This window comes from Saccopteryx leptura, chromosome 13, assembly GCF_036850995.1.
Source record: "Saccopteryx leptura isolate mSacLep1 chromosome 13, mSacLep1_pri_phased_curated, whole genome shotgun sequence".
NCBI classification, from domain to species: Eukaryota; Metazoa; Chordata; class Mammalia; order Chiroptera; family Emballonuridae; genus Saccopteryx; species Saccopteryx leptura.
The window spans coordinates 11,030,787-11,049,360 of record NC_089515.1 but is presented as its reverse complement, the minus strand read 5'-3'; the positions used below and the strand labels follow the sequence as shown (position 1 = coordinate 11,049,360).

The window sequence follows — 18,574 nt, the reverse complement described above, 5'->3', positions numbered from 1 at the left end:
TGGAGGCGGGCAAGTGTCAATGACTTAACTGATAAACAGTGGGGACAGAAGAATCACTTCCCTTGGAAAAGAATAGGGTCCTTTCATATACAGCGTGGGGCAAAAAAGGTTTTACAGCTGTTCAGTATGCAAAATACAGAGTTTATTCTTGTAGTATTTTATTATAGTACTGTCCATACAAACAACTGAAAATCCACTTGTGCCCCACCCTGTATCCTGGTGGCCAGAAACTAGGCCAAATTTCAGCAAGGTAATGAAAATAATCAGAAAGCCATTTCTCCATAAAGTACTATGACCTCTATTTTAACTTCTGATAAACATGAATTTTGTCTTATGCAATCATATGAAAACAATAATCACAACCAAAAGGTCCTATGACCCTCTTAAAGGTGTTAGCCAAGGAATTCACATTCTGATCTTCAATTTTAAGGCCCCCCTAAGAGGCCTCGACCTGGAGTAAACATAATACTCTGAAGTTCAGTAAGACACCATAAAGAACTGAACTGAAAACATCCAAACAATGGCTTCACAGCTAATGTAGGTTATTTTGTGTTGCTTTTTAATGGTCAAGTTTCTTATATCTCAGATTAGTGTATTCCTAAAACAAGGTTGAATTATTTTAATAACAGTTGCTTATTAAACAATTGGCTTTTGGCTTAAGGGCTATACCTCTTGCACAATAATCATGGAAATAATTGTAATAAAATAGAAAAAGAACATGAAAGAAAATACAGCCAGCTAACAACACGACGACACATCTGCAAGATTACTCTGGGGGAGTAAACGGGCTTACTACAGACTGTGGTCCACGTGCTCCTGCTCACTTCACACCTGCAGATCAATGGCATCTGCTAGATCGCCACGCCCGCTGCTATGCGCAGACCGCGCGTGCTTCTCTGTGCAGGCCATCCAGATCCCTGTGCAGTCAGACAGCATATTGCGAGGTGATGCATGTGCAAACTCTTCCTGAGGAATTATTTTCGTGTGCAAATCTGCAACCCGACAGAAAGCATCTACATGTAGCCAGGAGGCCTGCAGTTTCAGGGGGCAGCCGCGCTGGGGACGCACGTGCAGTGTTAATGACCTTGGGCATCCATTCTTCTGCAGTCCTCATCCTATACCCCAAAGAAATGGAGGGGAGCTACCTCAAACTTTAAAGGGGCAGGGAAAAATATAACTGTTCCACAAACTGTAACAATGCACAACTCCTGCACCCAGGTGTGTGCTTCTTCTCCCTCTACCTAAGAACCATCTCAGGGTTTGCTTTCTGCCCCACAGAAAACAAAGCACAGCAGTTGTTGGGCTAGGGTACAGTGGTGGCACCGGAGGGCATAAGATGAGTTCTGAAGATTCAGGCCAAATTTTAAAATAAGTACCATCTCTCAAAACCACTGTCATCTACTTATACTTTTACGTGATGTTATTGCAACATGCTTGAACTAGCTTTCTCTTGGAGGGTCATGATTCAGGCTGCACAAATGCACTAGTCAGTTTCGCCAAATCAACTCATGGGCTGACTAACGAGCCAATCGACCACATGTACAATCTTCTGACTTGGGCCCCACAAAAGCCAATGTTTAACTGGGGTGGAGGAACTTTACGCTGCGCCGGCAGGGCTGTAAGTAAACATCAGAAAAGACTTTCTGGCTGACAGTGCTTCATCAAAATTGAGGACAAATCTTATTTCTTCTCATGTTGCAAACTAATAATTTTGTTAAGAACCTCAATTAAATAAGCAAGGTCCACTTTGGCTTAAAACCAGTAGTTCTTCATACTGCAGCGTACCCTGGGGGAAGAGTGAGGAACAACAGGGCGGCTGTCCTAGAACGTGGAGATGCCTCCCCTGGGCCTCCCCACAACTCCAGGCTGGCTGCAATCTCTGCACAACAAATTCAGAGAAACTGAATTTTGCAGACTTTACTCAGCCCACCTTTTGTTCACACGTTATAATAAAAAGAATATAAAATATTTCTCTATTAACTTAATAATGCAAAAACATCCAAAGATTTTAATGCCAATTCACATGATTAATAAATACAATGATTTTATAGGGAAAGTTCTGTTGTTGGCCAAAGAATAGTCTCAAAAAAGCATTTGGGTGTATTATTAAATTACTGAAGAATTCATCCACATAAAAAATCCAATTTTATTCCTTGCAGAAATATTATTAAAACCACCCAGGAGACTTGACTCGCAGGTGTTCTCTATAAGCCCACAGTAAGCCTTCCACTGAGGAAAGTCAACTTTGGCCATCGTGGTAAAATGGGATTTCTCCTTGATACTAGAATGTTACTGGTGCAGCAAATCAAACCTTCCAGGGCAGACAGAGAGTCCGTACATGTCCTTACAGCCATTCGGTGTTTATCAAAACAATTCATGATACCCACAGAGTTAACGAGCCTAACTCAAGTCCTCCACAGAGTTCCCAACTCTGGTTGATACACACTTAAAAAAATAAATCTGACATCCTTTACTTTCACCTCTCTGCCTGAACTCCTCAGAGGACTTCTATTAGATGACGTATCTGCTCCCAAGATCACACTTCTAACTCTCGCACTCCCCCAGCTCCCCGAAAAAGGACAGACTGAACGGGCAGCGGCAACCCTCCCGAAAGGCCGGCACACCAGAAGGGGGCAGCCTGTCTCCTTTATCTGCTCCAAGTCCTCTGAGGAAGAGAGTAGCCTGACATCGCCTAGCAGACTGCAGGATAATGCTCAATTTAAATTCAAGCAGAAGAGAAAGGAAAAGTCTTTCGTTTGCCACATCTTTTTCTCTGCCTTTCAAGAACCAGAATCGGCTTCGGCGTCTGAACGGGATGAAACAGCACTGTGGGTGCAGAGGAACAGGCCCGGGCCACACCCCCTAGCGGACTCATACAATGTGTAAAGATGCAGACTGCAGACCAGTTTCTGTTTTTGTTGTTCTAAAGTACTTATACCCATTTACAATGAAATGGATCAGGAATTCCACACCATTGATTATATCTGGAGCTAAGAGCCACCTCTGCTTCCCGAGACACCACAGGAGCTGGCTTTTCCTGCCGGGTGCTGCTCAGCACTGAACGGGCTGCTTCGGGCTGAAGCACTGGCCACCCCTGACCCAGCGCGGTGCAGAACCGCAGCCGCTGGTGAAGTCGTGTTACGTGAGAGAGGGTACGGAAATGCTCTACACGAGTTGGTCCCCAACATTATCATGAGTATGCCATGGAGGCGGGAACGTGACCAATGTGCAACAAGGGTCGGTTTTCCCACTCTTTCAGCATCCTGCTCTGAAGTCCCACCTGACAGCTTGGTGGGTTAGTCCATGATACCATCCACCTTCTCAGGAAGCATTTGTGAGTTTGACAACGTGGTCAGAGAGTTGCAAAGTGCACAAAGCTCAAGGCACAGAGTAGAAAAAAAGTTGTGACCTAATAGGGAAAAGGTAGAGCGAAAGCATTGTCCTTTCCCAAAACTTTCTAATGCTAAACAAAGACCAACTCTTTTCAAGGGATTTGTTTTAGTTATGGGTGAAAAATACTGTATTGTAATGATCTGCTTGATTTTAAAGCAAAAGGTATCTTGATGTGTGAAACCAATCTGCCAAGTGCCAAGTCCACAAATGAATAAAATAGTGCTTAGAAAAAATTCTTCTGCTCTTACATTTTTGGAGGAAGCTGCTGATTTGGGCTGCGGGATTTCACATAGCAATGGTCATTTCCAAGATGCCTGTTCCTCACAGAATCTGGAGATAGATTTCATTAAAAGATTGTCCCATTTCAAAATCATCCCCAAGTCTAGCAGCAACTGACAGTTTCTTTTTGTTAGTTTTTTGTTTTTTAAAATTACAAATCAAAGTAAGAAGTCCAACACCTTCCAAGAACAGCTTTGTGACAGAGCTCCCGAATGCAGGGCCCCACTGTGCTCTGAAAACAGTCCAGTCTCTGTGGCTCCAGGGTGTCCTTTATTCAGAAAGGAAAGCACATTCAACACATTCACTATCTGTACCCTCTGGAACTCGCACATGCTGATGAGTTGTCTGAAAGAAACAAGGGAACAGGACAAAGCATGAATAGCAGGCAGTATGTGACAATGGTAGGAATCTGCCTATTGAACACGCATTCCTCACCCCTGTCCCTATCCCCCAAAAGGAGATTTTTTTTTTACTGTGGTTTTGAGTGGAGCGAAAGGGCAGCTAGATCATCAGCTACTGAGATGGGGCACGGTCCCATTCTAGCTGACTAGAGGATCTATGGCCTCTTGGCAACCTGCCTGAGAACCACCACCACCAACGGGACTTCAGAGCAGCCACAGCTTGCCGGATAATCTGCCCCTGGTCACACCAATGAGACCAAGAACACTGGGTGGCATTATATTCACTGTCTGGTCACTTCCAGGGCTATTTCACATCATAAGACCATCAAAGACGGTAAGGAACATCATTACTGTACTTACTATAAGTCAACTCATCCCCAGCTCTCTTCCGGGACTGGTCGCCTCTGGGATTGAAACAAGAAGAGTGAGTCAGCAGATCAGCCTGGCGTCTTCACATACCAAACAGGAGAAATGAACTGACACCCCTGATAACTGGAAACGCACCAGCTATTTCAATTCTAACCCAACAACCTATTTTAAAATAGACACTGAATAAAATAGACATTAAACAGTAGCTGAGTCATTTATAACCTGAATATTCTGAGCTAACGAGCGCCGTCTTTTTTAAATATAGAAAGCTATTAAATGAAGAAGGGATTATCTACAAAGATGTTTTCTAGAAATAGGTTCAGACTAAAATGCCTTTTGAAGACTAACCTGGGTTCTGTTATTAACATCTCTAGTGACCTCATAGTAGGGCAAATTTCTAATATGAAACAGAAAAGACAATTCAAAATCTTACTCCAAAAAGCCCTACGATAAAACTGAAAACTGTTTCGAACTTCTCAAAAACCTCAGAATCTCAAGATGAATATGAATACCCTTCTTGCAGGTAGGAGACCATGAACCTTTACATGTTTACCAGTTTATCTTCAAATACCAACGAAGTTCTAGTTCCACTGTAGACTACAAAACAGAGGTTCTGACTAGGTCCTAGGCTACCCATAAATCCTATTTTTGTCTCTCTAGTTTCTCAGACAAATGACTAAAATGTCAAAGTAATAACAACCAATTCACTATTTTTTGATGCTACCCAACACCCTGTCCTTGGCCACTTTTCTTTTCCTTGTATGTTCTCCTTAGTCTAGAGCAGTGGTAGTCAACCTGGTCCCCACTGCCCACTAGTGGGTGTTCCAGCTTTCATGGTGGGCCGTAGCGGAGCAACCAAAGTATAAAAGATAGATTTACCTATAGTAAGTTGTTTTATAAAGATTTATTCTGCCAAACTTAGCGAAAATCTGACATAAAGTACTTAGTAAGTAATTATTGTTATATGCTTTAACTTGCTGTAACTCTGCTTTATAAATTTTATAAAGTCAAGTTATGTCCCTACTTTATAAATCACCATTACTGTAGAACCGGTGGGCTGTTAGAAAATTTTACTACTCACAGAGATACAAAAGTGGTAGGTATAAAAGGTTGACTACCCCTGGTCTAGAACAATAATCATACTGGTCCGGGGACTGGAAACACTACCCACTGCCAGTGGGTCCCAGCTTGGACTCCAGCTCTGACATGTCCCCCTGCTCTGCAGACAGAGCCATGGCCTCCTCACCACTGCCGCCTGGATGACTCATACACGCTGCCAGTTCACCACGGCCAGGACGAACGCTGGCTGCACGCCATCCCTGCTCCTTCCGCAGTCTTCCTCAGTCAAGGGCACCGCTGCCCACCCAATTCCTCAGGCCCGAGTCCTAGCTCTTCCTTGACTCCTCTCTTTCCCTCACTTGGGAGCATTGTATCTCCAAACAGAATCCAAAATGAACCACCCCTCATCCACTCCACAGCGACAATCCCAACCCAAGACACTACCGTCTCTCCCCTCCATAACTGCGGGAGTCTTACTATTAGTCCAAACGAGAGCCAGAATGGTCTCTCATAAAAGCACAAATGAGGTTATTTCATGCCTCTGATTACAGCCCTCAGTGAGTTTCCATTACAGTTAAGAATCAATTCATTTTCTCAGCCCTGTGAGATCTGGCTCCTGTCTACCCCTCCACCCTCCTTATCTACCTCTGTTCCCTCCACTTCGGCCTCTCTGGCTGTCTTTCTGTCCCTTGGACATGTCAGCACTTCTGTACTTACCACTTTCCTGCCTGCAATCCCCTCCCCGGTTCACCAGTGTCTCTCTCCCTGTCAGCTGTTCCCTAGCTGCGATGGCCCCTCCTCAGAAGGCACAACACTACCAAGTTAGCGGGAACAGCCCCTCACACGTGCTCTGGTCACACCCTCTCCACCCCATACTGTTTCATTCTCTTCATAACATTTACTATTATTTGAAATAGTTTGTTCACATGTTTATTATTTATCTCCCTAAATTCAAGCACAAGCTCCACTAAAACCAGCAACTTTGCCTGTTCACCCTGTACCTAGAACAGTGTCTAATACATCGAAGACAGTAAGTTATTTGCTGAATTAACAAATAGAGAATAATTCATAAATGGTCTCCACAGAGGATTAAAATGCTAGCTCAAGAAATTATTTTCTGCTTCTGAATACTCTACCAGATTACCAAAACTGTCCCCTTTCTCTGGTTTTGCTGAAGACTAGGAGAGAAAGCTCTCGCTGGGCTGGGCGAGGGTCCTCGTGGCCAGCAGGAAGAGCACCGTGTGACCTCTGAGGGGTCCTCTCGGCTGGGCAGTTAGAGAAAAACAGCACAATGTTCTGCACGGACGAGCCTCTGGCGGCCTGAAGACCCTGAACAGGTGCCTACGCTACTTTTTAACACCTCCATCTATTGTGAGCACTCCACCCACCGGCCAGCCGAGAGTCTTCGTCACTACTACTCACACTCACGTCATCACAGAGCGCTCGCCACATATTCTGCACAAACGAGGTACTGCTGATGAAAAAGAAAATGTAGGGTTTTATATAGGGAACCTCAACTGCTACAGACAATCTTCACTCCCAACGCCCAAAAGCTAAATAAAAACTGAACATGCAAAAAAAAAAAAAAAATCAGATTGAAACACAGATGTGAGACCTCAAGGAGAAAGAAAGCAGAGTGTGAACGTGACACACGCAATAGGCAGCCGAAGACATTACCTAGCGCAGCAGGCAGGGGACGCTGTGGGCTGCGCTCCACCTTCCCCTGCTGCTACAAGGAAAAGCGCCAATCTACAGCAACCCTCTCAGCTACAGAGCAACACCACCCCTACCCTACAAAGTTCTATCTGCCTTCAGAAATCCAGGTACCAACTACTCAGAGAGCATTTTATTTTCCTTTTAAAGCTATCTGGTCCCCGCTTTGAAGGGAACCACAGGCTGGTTGTAAACAAGCCAGGCTATCTCAGAGCAGGTCCGTTCCAAGTTCCCAAATGAGCTTGTTTTTCATCATGCAGTGTGACAACAACAGACACCAACCTGTCTTCCATGACAATAATCAATTCGATTATGTAGGTAAACAGATAAAAAACACTGTTCTTAGCTTATATGTTAACTCTAGCTTTGAAATAAGTCCACGTGGTATTTTTATGCACCTGAAGAGCTTCCACACAAACTCCAGCTCAAATGAGGATCTGTCCACTAAATGCAAAAGAAAATCTATAATATTTGACAATATTCACACGTTATTTTAAATTATTTCAAAGATAGTCTGTGCCATTCACATTAAAGCTGTGTACTGCCTATTGAGGACTCCATACATCATGTAAGTAGAACATAATCTTAAATGAAAAAATATCATAGTTTACACAGTAGAACAGGAATCATGCGATCGGTAAGAAATAAACCATAAAATGACCATGCATATCGGAATACCCAGTAACATAATTCTTGTTAAATAGCCTGTACAATATTCTTTAAAAAAATTTTAAAAAGCTTTTTTTGTACCAGTGGATACCACTTGTTCTAAAACAAGTCTGGCCAAACACTGGTCACGGGAGGCATTGCAGGTGGCAGGGCAAACGCGGACCGAGAGCAGGACACGCACACGGCAGACGCTCTCCCGGCGGCCACACGTGTGGCCCTGCACATCCTTCTGCCCGGGCTGGGCCGGCTCCGCAGTGGGCCATCCTGAGCCGGAGTGTCAGTCAGCCCAGGCAGGGCCCACTCTGTGCTAAACTCCCTTCAGAACAATCTGTGAGGTACACCTTCATACTCACAGTAAACAGGTAGCAAAATACTAACTAGAAATGGCCCAATTCACTTGGTAAAATAAAACAGTTTAATTTTCTCAGGTCTTAGGATACAAAGGATCCAACTTCCACCAAAACGCCAAGGCACTTCCACCTGAACACAGCTATCTTGGCCTCGGCAGAGACGTGCCATGTTAGTCATTCATGTCTGAGGGCAATGTCACATGAAGCTATTCGTGGAGTTGGTTACTCGCCCGCAGCAAATTTAGGTAAGAGCCACACAGCAAGCAGTCCTGCATTCTGCTGTCTTGTTCCAGCTCCGAAACCAGGGCTAGGAAATGTCTCGTGTTTAAATAGTTACCCACAGTGCTCCCAAAGGAGAAGTCCCAGGAGCTACTAACTCCCTAAACTGCTTCACAGTGAGGTTTTCAGGTTATTTGGTTTTTAAAAATACCGCTAAGTTCATCTCTAGAATTAAAAGAAATATTCAAACAAAGCATGAATAAAAGCATAAAGGACTTCAAAATTATGGTAATTTTATGCCTATGATTATAGGGGAAAAAGCATAAAAGGTATACTCAGTTTATTCTGCATTTATTTTAAAATACGTAAGATAAAACTTCTAACTACAATTCAAAACACATAAGCCAGAAAAACAAAAACTTGTAAAATTACACAAAAATTAAAAAAGAACTTCTACGTGACTTAAAATTAAAAAGAAAAACCAACACCATAAAAGTGAAGTCAAAAGACAAACTTTAGAAAAAATAAATAAATGTCTTATTTATCTCAGGCAAAAAATCAATCTCTTCACTATAGAAAGAGCACCTAGAAACTAAAAAAATCAAACTAACAAAAAGAAAAATGAGTCAAGGACAGTTTCCAGAAAAGGAAATACAAACATGAAAATATGCTCAACCTCACCCATAACGAGAAATGCAAATTAAACCAACTCTGAGTAATTATTTTTCTTCACCTGCTAGACTGGCAAAAATCCAAAAGTTTAACACCATACTCTATATGCAAGGCCATGAAGAACAGGCACTTCCCAACTCTGCTGGTGTATATATATGCAAAATGGCACAATCCCCTATGGAGGGCAATTTGGCAATATTAATCAAAATCACAACTGCAGTTACTTCTGACCCAGCCACCCCACTTATGGGAATTTACCCTCCAGATACACCTGGAACAAGTACAGAATTAAGCACGGCCAAGGCTAGTGACTGCAGCATTCTCTGTAAGAGCAAACAACTGGAATTAATCTGGTTGCCATCTACTGGGGACTGGCTAGTTGTAGTCTATCTACACAACACAATGTGTAAGAAATGGGTAAAAATTAGAACATATATTTTATTTGCCTGTATCTGTGTATCAAGAAAAACACTGGAAGGAATCACAAGAAACTACAAACAAACAATGATTACCTAATTGGGTGGGGAGGGGATGGGGAGACAGGCGGGAACAACACTTCTCAGTGTTTACTTTTGATGCTCGAAGTGTATCATTTGAATTTTGAACCACACAAATATATAAGCTTTTCAAAAATGAATAAGTAAAACTACTGTAGCATTAAGTGGCCTTATTCTGTGTATAAAAATAATACTGCTGTTATAAATATTACAGTTTATGTCAGGAAACACGTGACCAATGGACATCGGAGAGAAAAACTAGTTGTCTACACGCCACCATTCCCCACTGGCCCTTCCTTCCCTGACCACTGAGCCTTTCCCGGGTAAGCTGCCCGTGTGTGGGGTAATACCAGTGGATTACTCAAGTGTCCCCACCACCACGTGAATACAGATGCCACCAGGACAAACTGGGGAAAAATGTCAATCCATGGGTCAACAAATGATCTGCTTTATTTCCTAACCTGTGCTGAAACCAGAGACTTGGTAACAGGGATCCTGGCCAAGACCAACGTTCTGAGATTTAATGTGGCCTCAGAAGCTATGAGAGCGAATGTCCGTCCCCAGTCCTCCTGAGATTGGTGAGTCAATGGTCAACCTACTATTTGTTGTCACACTGTGCCTAAGTGAGGAGGCCACGTCTCTTCCCTTCCAAACTCTCTTCCTTTAATGCCGCGGGTCCAAGTAAGAGTAGATATGTAAGAACGGAAGTGAAGAGGAAGGGGTGTGAAACTGTAAGGTGCTAGGTACCCTTCAACGATGTAATGACTGAACAGCCTTTTCCCACAGGAAGTCACAAAGGTTTTACACAGTTTATTTTAGTTGAAAAGACGCACTCTGCAGATTTTCTGGGTTACAGCCAACCACAATATCGAACTGTAAATTGTAGGGAAATTAGCAAAGTGTACACATCAAAACCAAGGGAGGGAAACTTTCTGGCCACATTAAAGAAATACCCTACTTTTTTTATGAAGAAACAACTAGAATTTAGGGCAAAAGTGAAAATATGAAAAACAGAATGTTTGTTTATAAAGCCTCTTCATATTAACTTAGAACAATACCTTATAACTGATCATAAAATTTCTACAACACATTTCCAAATGTTCAGAACTAACAGGATCAAAACCAGACGAGCTCTTGGAGGCGTCCAGCCCAAGTGCAGCCTGGCGAGAAGCCCCTCCACAGAGCCCCTCCAGGGAGGAACAGCGGCCGTGAAGCCAGCACCCAGGCCTCCGCATCCTGGACAGCGAGCCCCCGCCACGCCGGGAGCGGCGCCCCCACTCTCGTGGTGATTTCCCCTCCAAGAACCTGGGCATCCCTGCCCTGCCAACTGGCCTAAGAAAATGAACATATTTTGTCAGGAAAGGAAAAAAACTTGCCTCATAAAACCATTCTGTATAAGTTCTCTCTGAAGTTTCTGATCTTGAGCAGCATACTCAGAGAGTTCAGATTCCACAGCCGGAGGGAGAATGTTAGGAATAAATTTAGAAAAGAGAGCTGGAGCCATCTGAACCCACTCTGTGAGGGAAGAAAAAGGTTCATTAAGAAAGTCACATAGACACGTTAAATGAAACAGAGAAAGTTTTAGTTTGTTCAATATGTATTAAACCAAACTTAAGTGCTTTCCCATTGTTATAACAAACATATAAGAGCTTATATTTCCTTTCTAAAAAGAATTTACAGTGTAAAGAAAGAAGATGGTTTTACATTTTACTGATATAACAAAATTTAATGAAAATCTCTAGAGAATTTTAAATGGGTCTCATCAAAAGTTCTAAATATGAGGGAAAACATGAATGATAACTGAGGAATTGTGAGTGGGAGGCGAAGTGGAGGGAGAGGGTTGGTGGAGATACTAGCCCTTTAAAGCACTAGTCAAAACAATATACTAGACCACAAATAGGACTGGACAGGTAGTAGTAAGCAGACACGTAAAAAAGAAATGGAGGGGAAATTAAACATTTACTGACTAAGATAGGCTGGTGATAACTGATAAGTACTTTGGAAATAAAACTTATTTTGACTCGTGCTAAATGCCAGCAAATTAAATATATATAACAGTAAAAGAAAAGAATTAAATGGTTAATTATTTTTTATAAATAATCAAGAGAATAAAGAAAAACATTCAGAAATAAAAGAGAAGTCTAAGGAAAATATTTGCATTAAAGATGAATTAATATTTTTATTATAAAGCATTTTTATAAACCACTAAGACCAGATAAATGAAAGACAGGAACTGAATAATTCATGAGAAAAAATAAACCGAATAAATGCCTTGTTAATATTCACAACTCAAGCTAAAATAAGCGCAGTCCCTTCCCGCTACTCACTGAATTAATTCTTCGCTATAAACAATGTGCACCTGTAGCAGGTGTAGCAGAGGCGTGATGAAATGAGCACTCTCTCTCCTTCCTGGTGGCCCTAACTGAGCATCGTTACCCTTCTGGAGTCTTTTCAACTGGCCCTTTCAAATTTTCCCTCTTGGAAAACATCTTAGCTATGTATATCAAAAACTATAAAATGTTAAAATAAAAAATAAATTTTTTAATTAATTAAAAAAGATGCCCTGGCTGGGTAGCTCAGTTGGCTAGAGCGTCATCCTAATAAGCCAAGGTTGCAGGTCCAATCTCCAGTCAGGGCACATACAAGAATCAACCAATAAATCAAACAAGAGGAACAATAAATCAATGTCTGTCTCTCTAACCCATTCCCTACAATCAAAATTTAAAAATGTTTTTTCAACCATAAAATATCAGTGCTCTATTTATTCCACTGAGCCCAATTTAAAAGTTGTGATCTGAGTAAATACAATCTAAATTTGAAAAGGTTATGCTAATGCTGTGCAAGGCTGGGTCACTGGTAAGTAAAAAATATTTCAACATGACAACAGCTAAGTTAGAGCTGGCAATAATAATAATAATAATAATGATAATAAGCACTGTAAATGACACAAGAGCCAATCCACTCACTTGTGTCTCTCCCTTTAGCTCAGCTCAAATGTGGTTAAGAGTCTGTAACACAGCGCTCTGCAGAACCACTGAACAGTCAGGGCGAACTGGCCGGAGTTTGAAAGACCTGCCATTGTCCGAGACTCCAGGCAGTCATTCAAATAAAGATGGAGAAACAACAAAAGTGTGTGTTAAATGAGGAAGGGCCGGATAGGATGGCTGCAAGTATTTTTAAGCTGAGCTTCTAAAACCAAAGGAAAACACACCTAAAATGATAATGGTCATCAGAATTTCCAAGGGTTAGGGCCCAACAATCTATATACACTTTCAAAAACCTTCTTGGTCGACTCACATGCATTCATTAAACCAAAATCTGCCCGTGAGAACCACTGCAATAAAAGAAACTTTGAAAATTCAACTCTTAAAATAGTTTAACCTTAATCTGTCAGGTAAATAAAACTGCTTTAATAAACCAGGAACAATGGTCAAGACATGTAAATGTCAAGATATGTTTAATAATAACTCAGAAAATGCCTAGGGTTACAAAAGTTTAGCCTGTCATAAAACTCACCTTTCAAAAGGACAATTCTCAAATAGAGTTCTCACGAGTAATATGAATCCTATTATAAGAGCCCAAACTTAGATAAAATAGCAATTAAATGAAAATGTATCTCTAAGTGTTTCTACCCTTAGTGACTACTTTTATTCTGCAATTTGTTACTTATGATAAAAGTCAGAGCTTTTATGATAAAGCCGCATACTTGGGAGGCAGAATTTAGAAATTTGTCATATTGCGCTTGGATACCTTCCAAAATAAAATAAAATAAATCATTCACAAACTAGCACTAAAGGAAAAACCCGTGAGCCATTTCATCACATTTAGTAAAATGAAATTCAAATTTCTGAGAAACTAGAAAAACATCAGTTTATTGGACACACATAATAAATTTGCTATTGTTATAAGTAATTATACAGTTAATTTGCTTAAAAATTATGATGAAAAGAGCAAGTCCTGATTAAATATAAGTCACATTAAATCTGAATATTGCGGAAGTCACTAATTGTTTAGCCTGACGAGGAATCTGACCTCACTCTATACTTAGCACTGCAGTTTTCACTTGATTTCCATTTTTAGCAAGCTAAATTCTGACATATCTTCTAAATTAAACAAGCGATCAAGCCACCAATTAAAATAAAACCACTGTACCCAAGTGTGTAGTCAAAACAGTTAACATTAGCATGCTCATTATATTAGCAGGTACTGTGGTAAGAAATTTAGATCAGGTTTTATTTCATTTAATTCTCAAATGATAAAAGAATTTCACATAAAAATGAAAGGAGACCCCCTCTTCCTGCGGCGGGTACACTCCAAGACCTCCAGTGGATTCCCTGCGAGTTCCACAACAGGCCTGAGAAGGCGGAGTGTGAACGTGGAAGCCTACGCCTGTCCGTGGTGGGGGCTGGAGTGAAGGAGAAACTCCATGACAAAAAAGGCAGAATTCATGCCAGGCATGAGCCTCAATTTCATCAAAAGTGTCTTCTACAAATTATTTCCTAAATGTTCATTTTCACTGGAACAAGAGATCATTCCAATTGAGTCCTGAATTCACATTTCACGATGATTTTTTTTTTTTTTTTTTGCCATAACAAATCCAAATACCATTAGGCCTCAGAAAACAGAGAAACACTGTCCGCTTGGATAGGACTGGAAACAAACAAGCCCGACCCCAAAAGAAACGTACAAATTTACCTGGTCTGAGAGTATACAGGCCTTTCACAATATTTGCCATAGTTGAAGGTGTGACCTGAAATGGTGTTGACTGCGCTTCTATAAGTAAAGCTGAAATAAGAAGAAAAAATGGGATATGAAAATGATGGAACACTTACTGTAACGGTTTTTCTTTCTATTACTACGTCTCCCAAAGATGGAAAGGTAAACAAGTACAAGGACAGAGAACAGCCCAAGAGGACACACCAAGAGGTTATATACACTAAGGCTTTTTTAAATCCAATGCAACAGAGCTCGATCTAGTAAATAAACATGTACAGTCTGTGGAAACACTAATGGAAATAATTCAAAACGTGGAGACTCTGAAAACAAGTAAAGCTTTCTAAAAGCAATGGTATGATGGTACTTAGTGAGCGAGCTCAAAGTGCTTCCATTATGTTCACGATTCAAAAGATTTACATTTGGGAGATAAAATGTTCTCTAATTCTCTCAGTCATTTCTCTTTCCCCCAAATCACCATGTTTGAGGCTCCTGGGATTTTTCTAAAAGACGTGTTATTAGTCATTTCGTTGACTGCAATCAGAGTCGCAAATATGTTCTGTTTCCTTACCAAAGGTAACAGCAAGAGACCACGCTCGCCCCCCCTTCTCACTGTCATGACCCTGGTAACCACAGGACCCTGACGGGACGTGACAACAGAGTCAGATTTCTTTTAATTTTATGAGAACATTTTTAAATGGATAGAAACGATTCCTCCAGGTAACATCATTAACAGAAACGAGTTCCATTATTTACTGGATAAACAGGTAACTACTGATTCAAAATGGTTCATTTTTAATTTTTCTCTCAAAAACCTGTGATTTACTAACCAAAATACTCCATACAACTTGGCATACTTTTACTCTACGCCAGGCTTGTCAAACTGGACAAGCTGCTTTTCTTCTGTTCATGGCTTTTTTAAAAATGAAAATGCCAAAAAAAAAAAAAAAATAGAAATGCCATCTCTCTTGGCCAACAATGACTTCAGTTTCAAACAGTCAATGTGAGTTACACGTTAATTTATGTGGTAAAGGCCAAAGGTACATTGTTCAAATTTATCCTTTGGATTTATCATCACTAGATAATTATAATTCTGAATGGCATAGATAAATTTTAAGGAGACAAATGTTAATTTAAGCACTACAGAAAATGTTTTAAAAATATAACATTTAAAAATTAAAATTCTAAATTTTAGGTTCTGAAGGAGTCTCCTCTACTCAAGGTCTGCTCTAACTTCAACATGGAGCCCAAACCCAGGCTCTAACTACTATATTAATTCATCTTCCTACTTTCTGACCAACTGTGCTGACCTTCAATAAGTCTTGTTCCAACTGATGGCTGCCAGATGAAAAAGGGGTTGGGGGACTGCGTGAAAAGGGGGGAGGGGTTAATGATGGCTGCCAGATGAAAAAGGGGTTGGGGGACTGTGTGAAAAGGGGGGAGGGGCTAATGATGGCTGCCAGATGAAAAAGGGGTTGGGGGACTGCGTGAAAAGGGGGGAGGGGTTAATGATGGCTGCCAGATGAAAAAGGGGTTGGGGGACTGCGTGAAAAGGGGGGAGGGGTTAAGAAGTACCAATTACTTATTAGCAGAATGGGTGTTCATTTTGTCCTGCTGTATTGGTTTTAAAACATGGCCCCCAAATCCTTTTGGCATGCCTCCCATTGAGAGGTGTGTCCATGTCCTCTCCCCTGGAATCTGGGCTCTGTAACTGCCTGCCCAACAGACTATAGCAAAGTGACATTGTGCCAAGTTAGGGCCCAGAACCTAAGAAATTGGCAATTTCTAGTTCCTATATCTTGGGAAATTCACTCTTCGAGGAAACATAAGAGAGAAACCAAAAGCCAGTACAACCTGCCAGTCATATAAGTGAGCCATCTTAAAAGTCCCCAAACCCTGATGGGGTCATAGGAGCCAATGCTGACCAGAGCAGAGATAAACTGCCCTAGCAAGCTGGTGAGCAAAATAAAATAGAGTTGTTGTTTTAAGCCACTATGTTTGGGACAATTTGTTACACAACAGTAATAAATGAAACACTAGCATTTTCAAATGTATCTGAAGCCAAGTTAAGAAAATTACTGATCAGTTTCTTAAAAATTATAGAAATTGAATGTAGTTATGTGTTTTGGTAGAGTGAAAGGTGAGTATAGGAAAATGTGTAACTAGAGACAAGAAATCAATCCTTAACAGCTGTGAGGTTTTTTGTTTGTTTTTTTAAATAATTTTAACCTCTCCCAGTTCCACCCCTAGTCAAGGCACATACAGGAACAGATTGATGTTCCTGTCTCTCTCCCTCTCTCCCTCCTTCTCTCTAAAATCAATAAAATAAATATTTTTAAAAAACATTTAACCTCTCTGTGCCTCAGTTTTTCCATCTGTAAAATAGAGGTTATGATCATACCTTCCTTAGAATTATGAGAAATAAGTAATACTTGTAAAGTGTCTAGAACAAGTCCCACACCACACAGTAAGCCGTGTGTGTGTGTGTGTGTGTGTTTGGTTTAGAAACTCTTTTTGATGATCACACACATAACATTGTCAAATATTTATGAGTTTCTTGTTACACAGCCCAAAGCAATGAGGCCAGGGGTCACTTTTGTATCCCTTACTCTAAGCACAATGTCTCCTGCCCGCTCAATATCTCATAAGCTCAGTTTTATCCAATTTCCTAAAAGCTTAAGCCTTTTCAGTTTACTTGGGAGAGAAAAGGCATATCCACCTGTAAATGTAATTTCTACTGAAAATCAGATTATATTATAAACAAAAGAAAGAAGTAATCTGTTTATGTTTTCTCGCACCAGATCTGGACTACCATATTCTCTTTGTCCAATTAAATTATATGCCCAATAAAAGTGATTTCCAAATTGATGAAAAATATAAAAACACATTTCTATAGTAAATAAGTTTTACTACCAAATTACACTGGTCTAAAGAATTTTAACAGGAAAGACTCCAAAATGCTGTGTTATAGCTTATAAAAATACACAGACAATGTCAACAGCAGAGATAATACTTAAGTAGTCATAATTAACAGCTGGAACATATCATGATATAATGTTTCAAGATATCTATAAATGTTCAGCCAGCACTTAAAAGGGGGGCATACTCCCAAGATTCTAGACCTCTATTATGATTCTGGAATCTCTTCGGAACATAATAAAACATATATTATCTTCATCTTCAATATTATTTGAAAACTCTGCCTTTCTAAAATAAACTGGCCCAACGTTGAATATTCCTTCTCTTCCTTTACACTCAAAAAGATACGAGTTTATGGTCAAGCTTACAATTCTCTGGGAAATTCTGGTAAAAGTTCACTGTGTTAATAACTATGATTATAAGAAAGTAAAAAATACCACAAGCCCATTTAGTATGTGCTAAATTCTAACATACTTGATGATACAGTGCATAAAATATGAGCTTTTAAAGGATCCTGACACGTCAGGTTGTACGGGATTCCTAAACGCGCTGGAGAGGTCTACTGTTTTAGGAGAGGTAGGGTAAGATGCAGCCTACTGCGAGGGGGCAGGGCCTGGGGGTGGGGGGAAAGAAAGCCAAACTGAACCTGGCTCTCTGATCTGCTTTCCTAACCTACATAACCACGTTAAACATTTTACAAACCCCAATCCACAGGAGAGAAAACACAGGACCAGAGGCTCAGAAGCTTGCCTGAGATAGTTAATAAATGACAGAGCCAGACAAGAGAGGGGTTTCTGCACCAGAGTAAAAATCAGAGAGGATTCTGTGCTACCACTTCAAAGATATCACACTGCGCTCCTTAGAGGTACCAGTGACAAAGGTAGGGGTGAACTCCTTAACAATGTCTCCCCGTCAGAAGGGGAAAAAAGGCAAGGATCGGGCCAGACATGATACACTGTTGGTTAACATGGCTATGCAGCTCCCAGCTGCATATCCATGACCTTCAAGTCCTATTTTCAATTCCTCGTGCCCCTCTCTACAGAGACAGGCTTCAACACTTTCTACTGTATGATTCAGAAGATGTCCACAGTGGGGTTCATGCGCCAGTGCTCTCTGATCAAAACAATGTATCTGTCACGGTTAGTGTTCTCTCACTCCTGGTAGGCTGAATTACTTACGCATTAGGCTGTAAATGTGCTTTTCTGCAACATGTTCCGTAAACAGCTTTATAAGGTCATCTTTTAAGTCTCTGTTAAGCTTGGTTTCAATGTAAAACTTATTCTGAAAAAGATAAATTATTTTTCAGTGCATCAATTAGGGA

General features: G+C 40.8%; 1 protein-coding gene across 1 annotated transcript in view; it reads right to left on the bottom strand.

Annotated features, from left to right (window-relative positions):
- Positions 1-663: 663 nt before the first annotated feature.
- The window catches only part of CACUL1 (CDK2 associated cullin domain 1), a 51,571-nt gene continuing 33,660 nt past the window's right edge, over positions 664-18,574 (bottom strand). The window contains exons 5-9 of the mRNA XM_066355500.1: positions 18,432-18,534; positions 14,317-14,406; positions 10,998-11,136; positions 4,434-4,477; positions 664-4,017 (exon numbers count right to left, since the gene is read on the bottom strand). Of these exons, the coding sequence (XP_066211597.1) occupies positions 3,977-4,017; positions 4,434-4,477; positions 10,998-11,136; positions 14,317-14,406; positions 18,432-18,534 (417 nt within the window). The 3' untranslated portion in view covers positions 664-3,976. The remainder of the gene's footprint in view (positions 4,018-4,433; positions 4,478-10,997; positions 11,137-14,316; positions 14,407-18,431; positions 18,535-18,574) is intronic.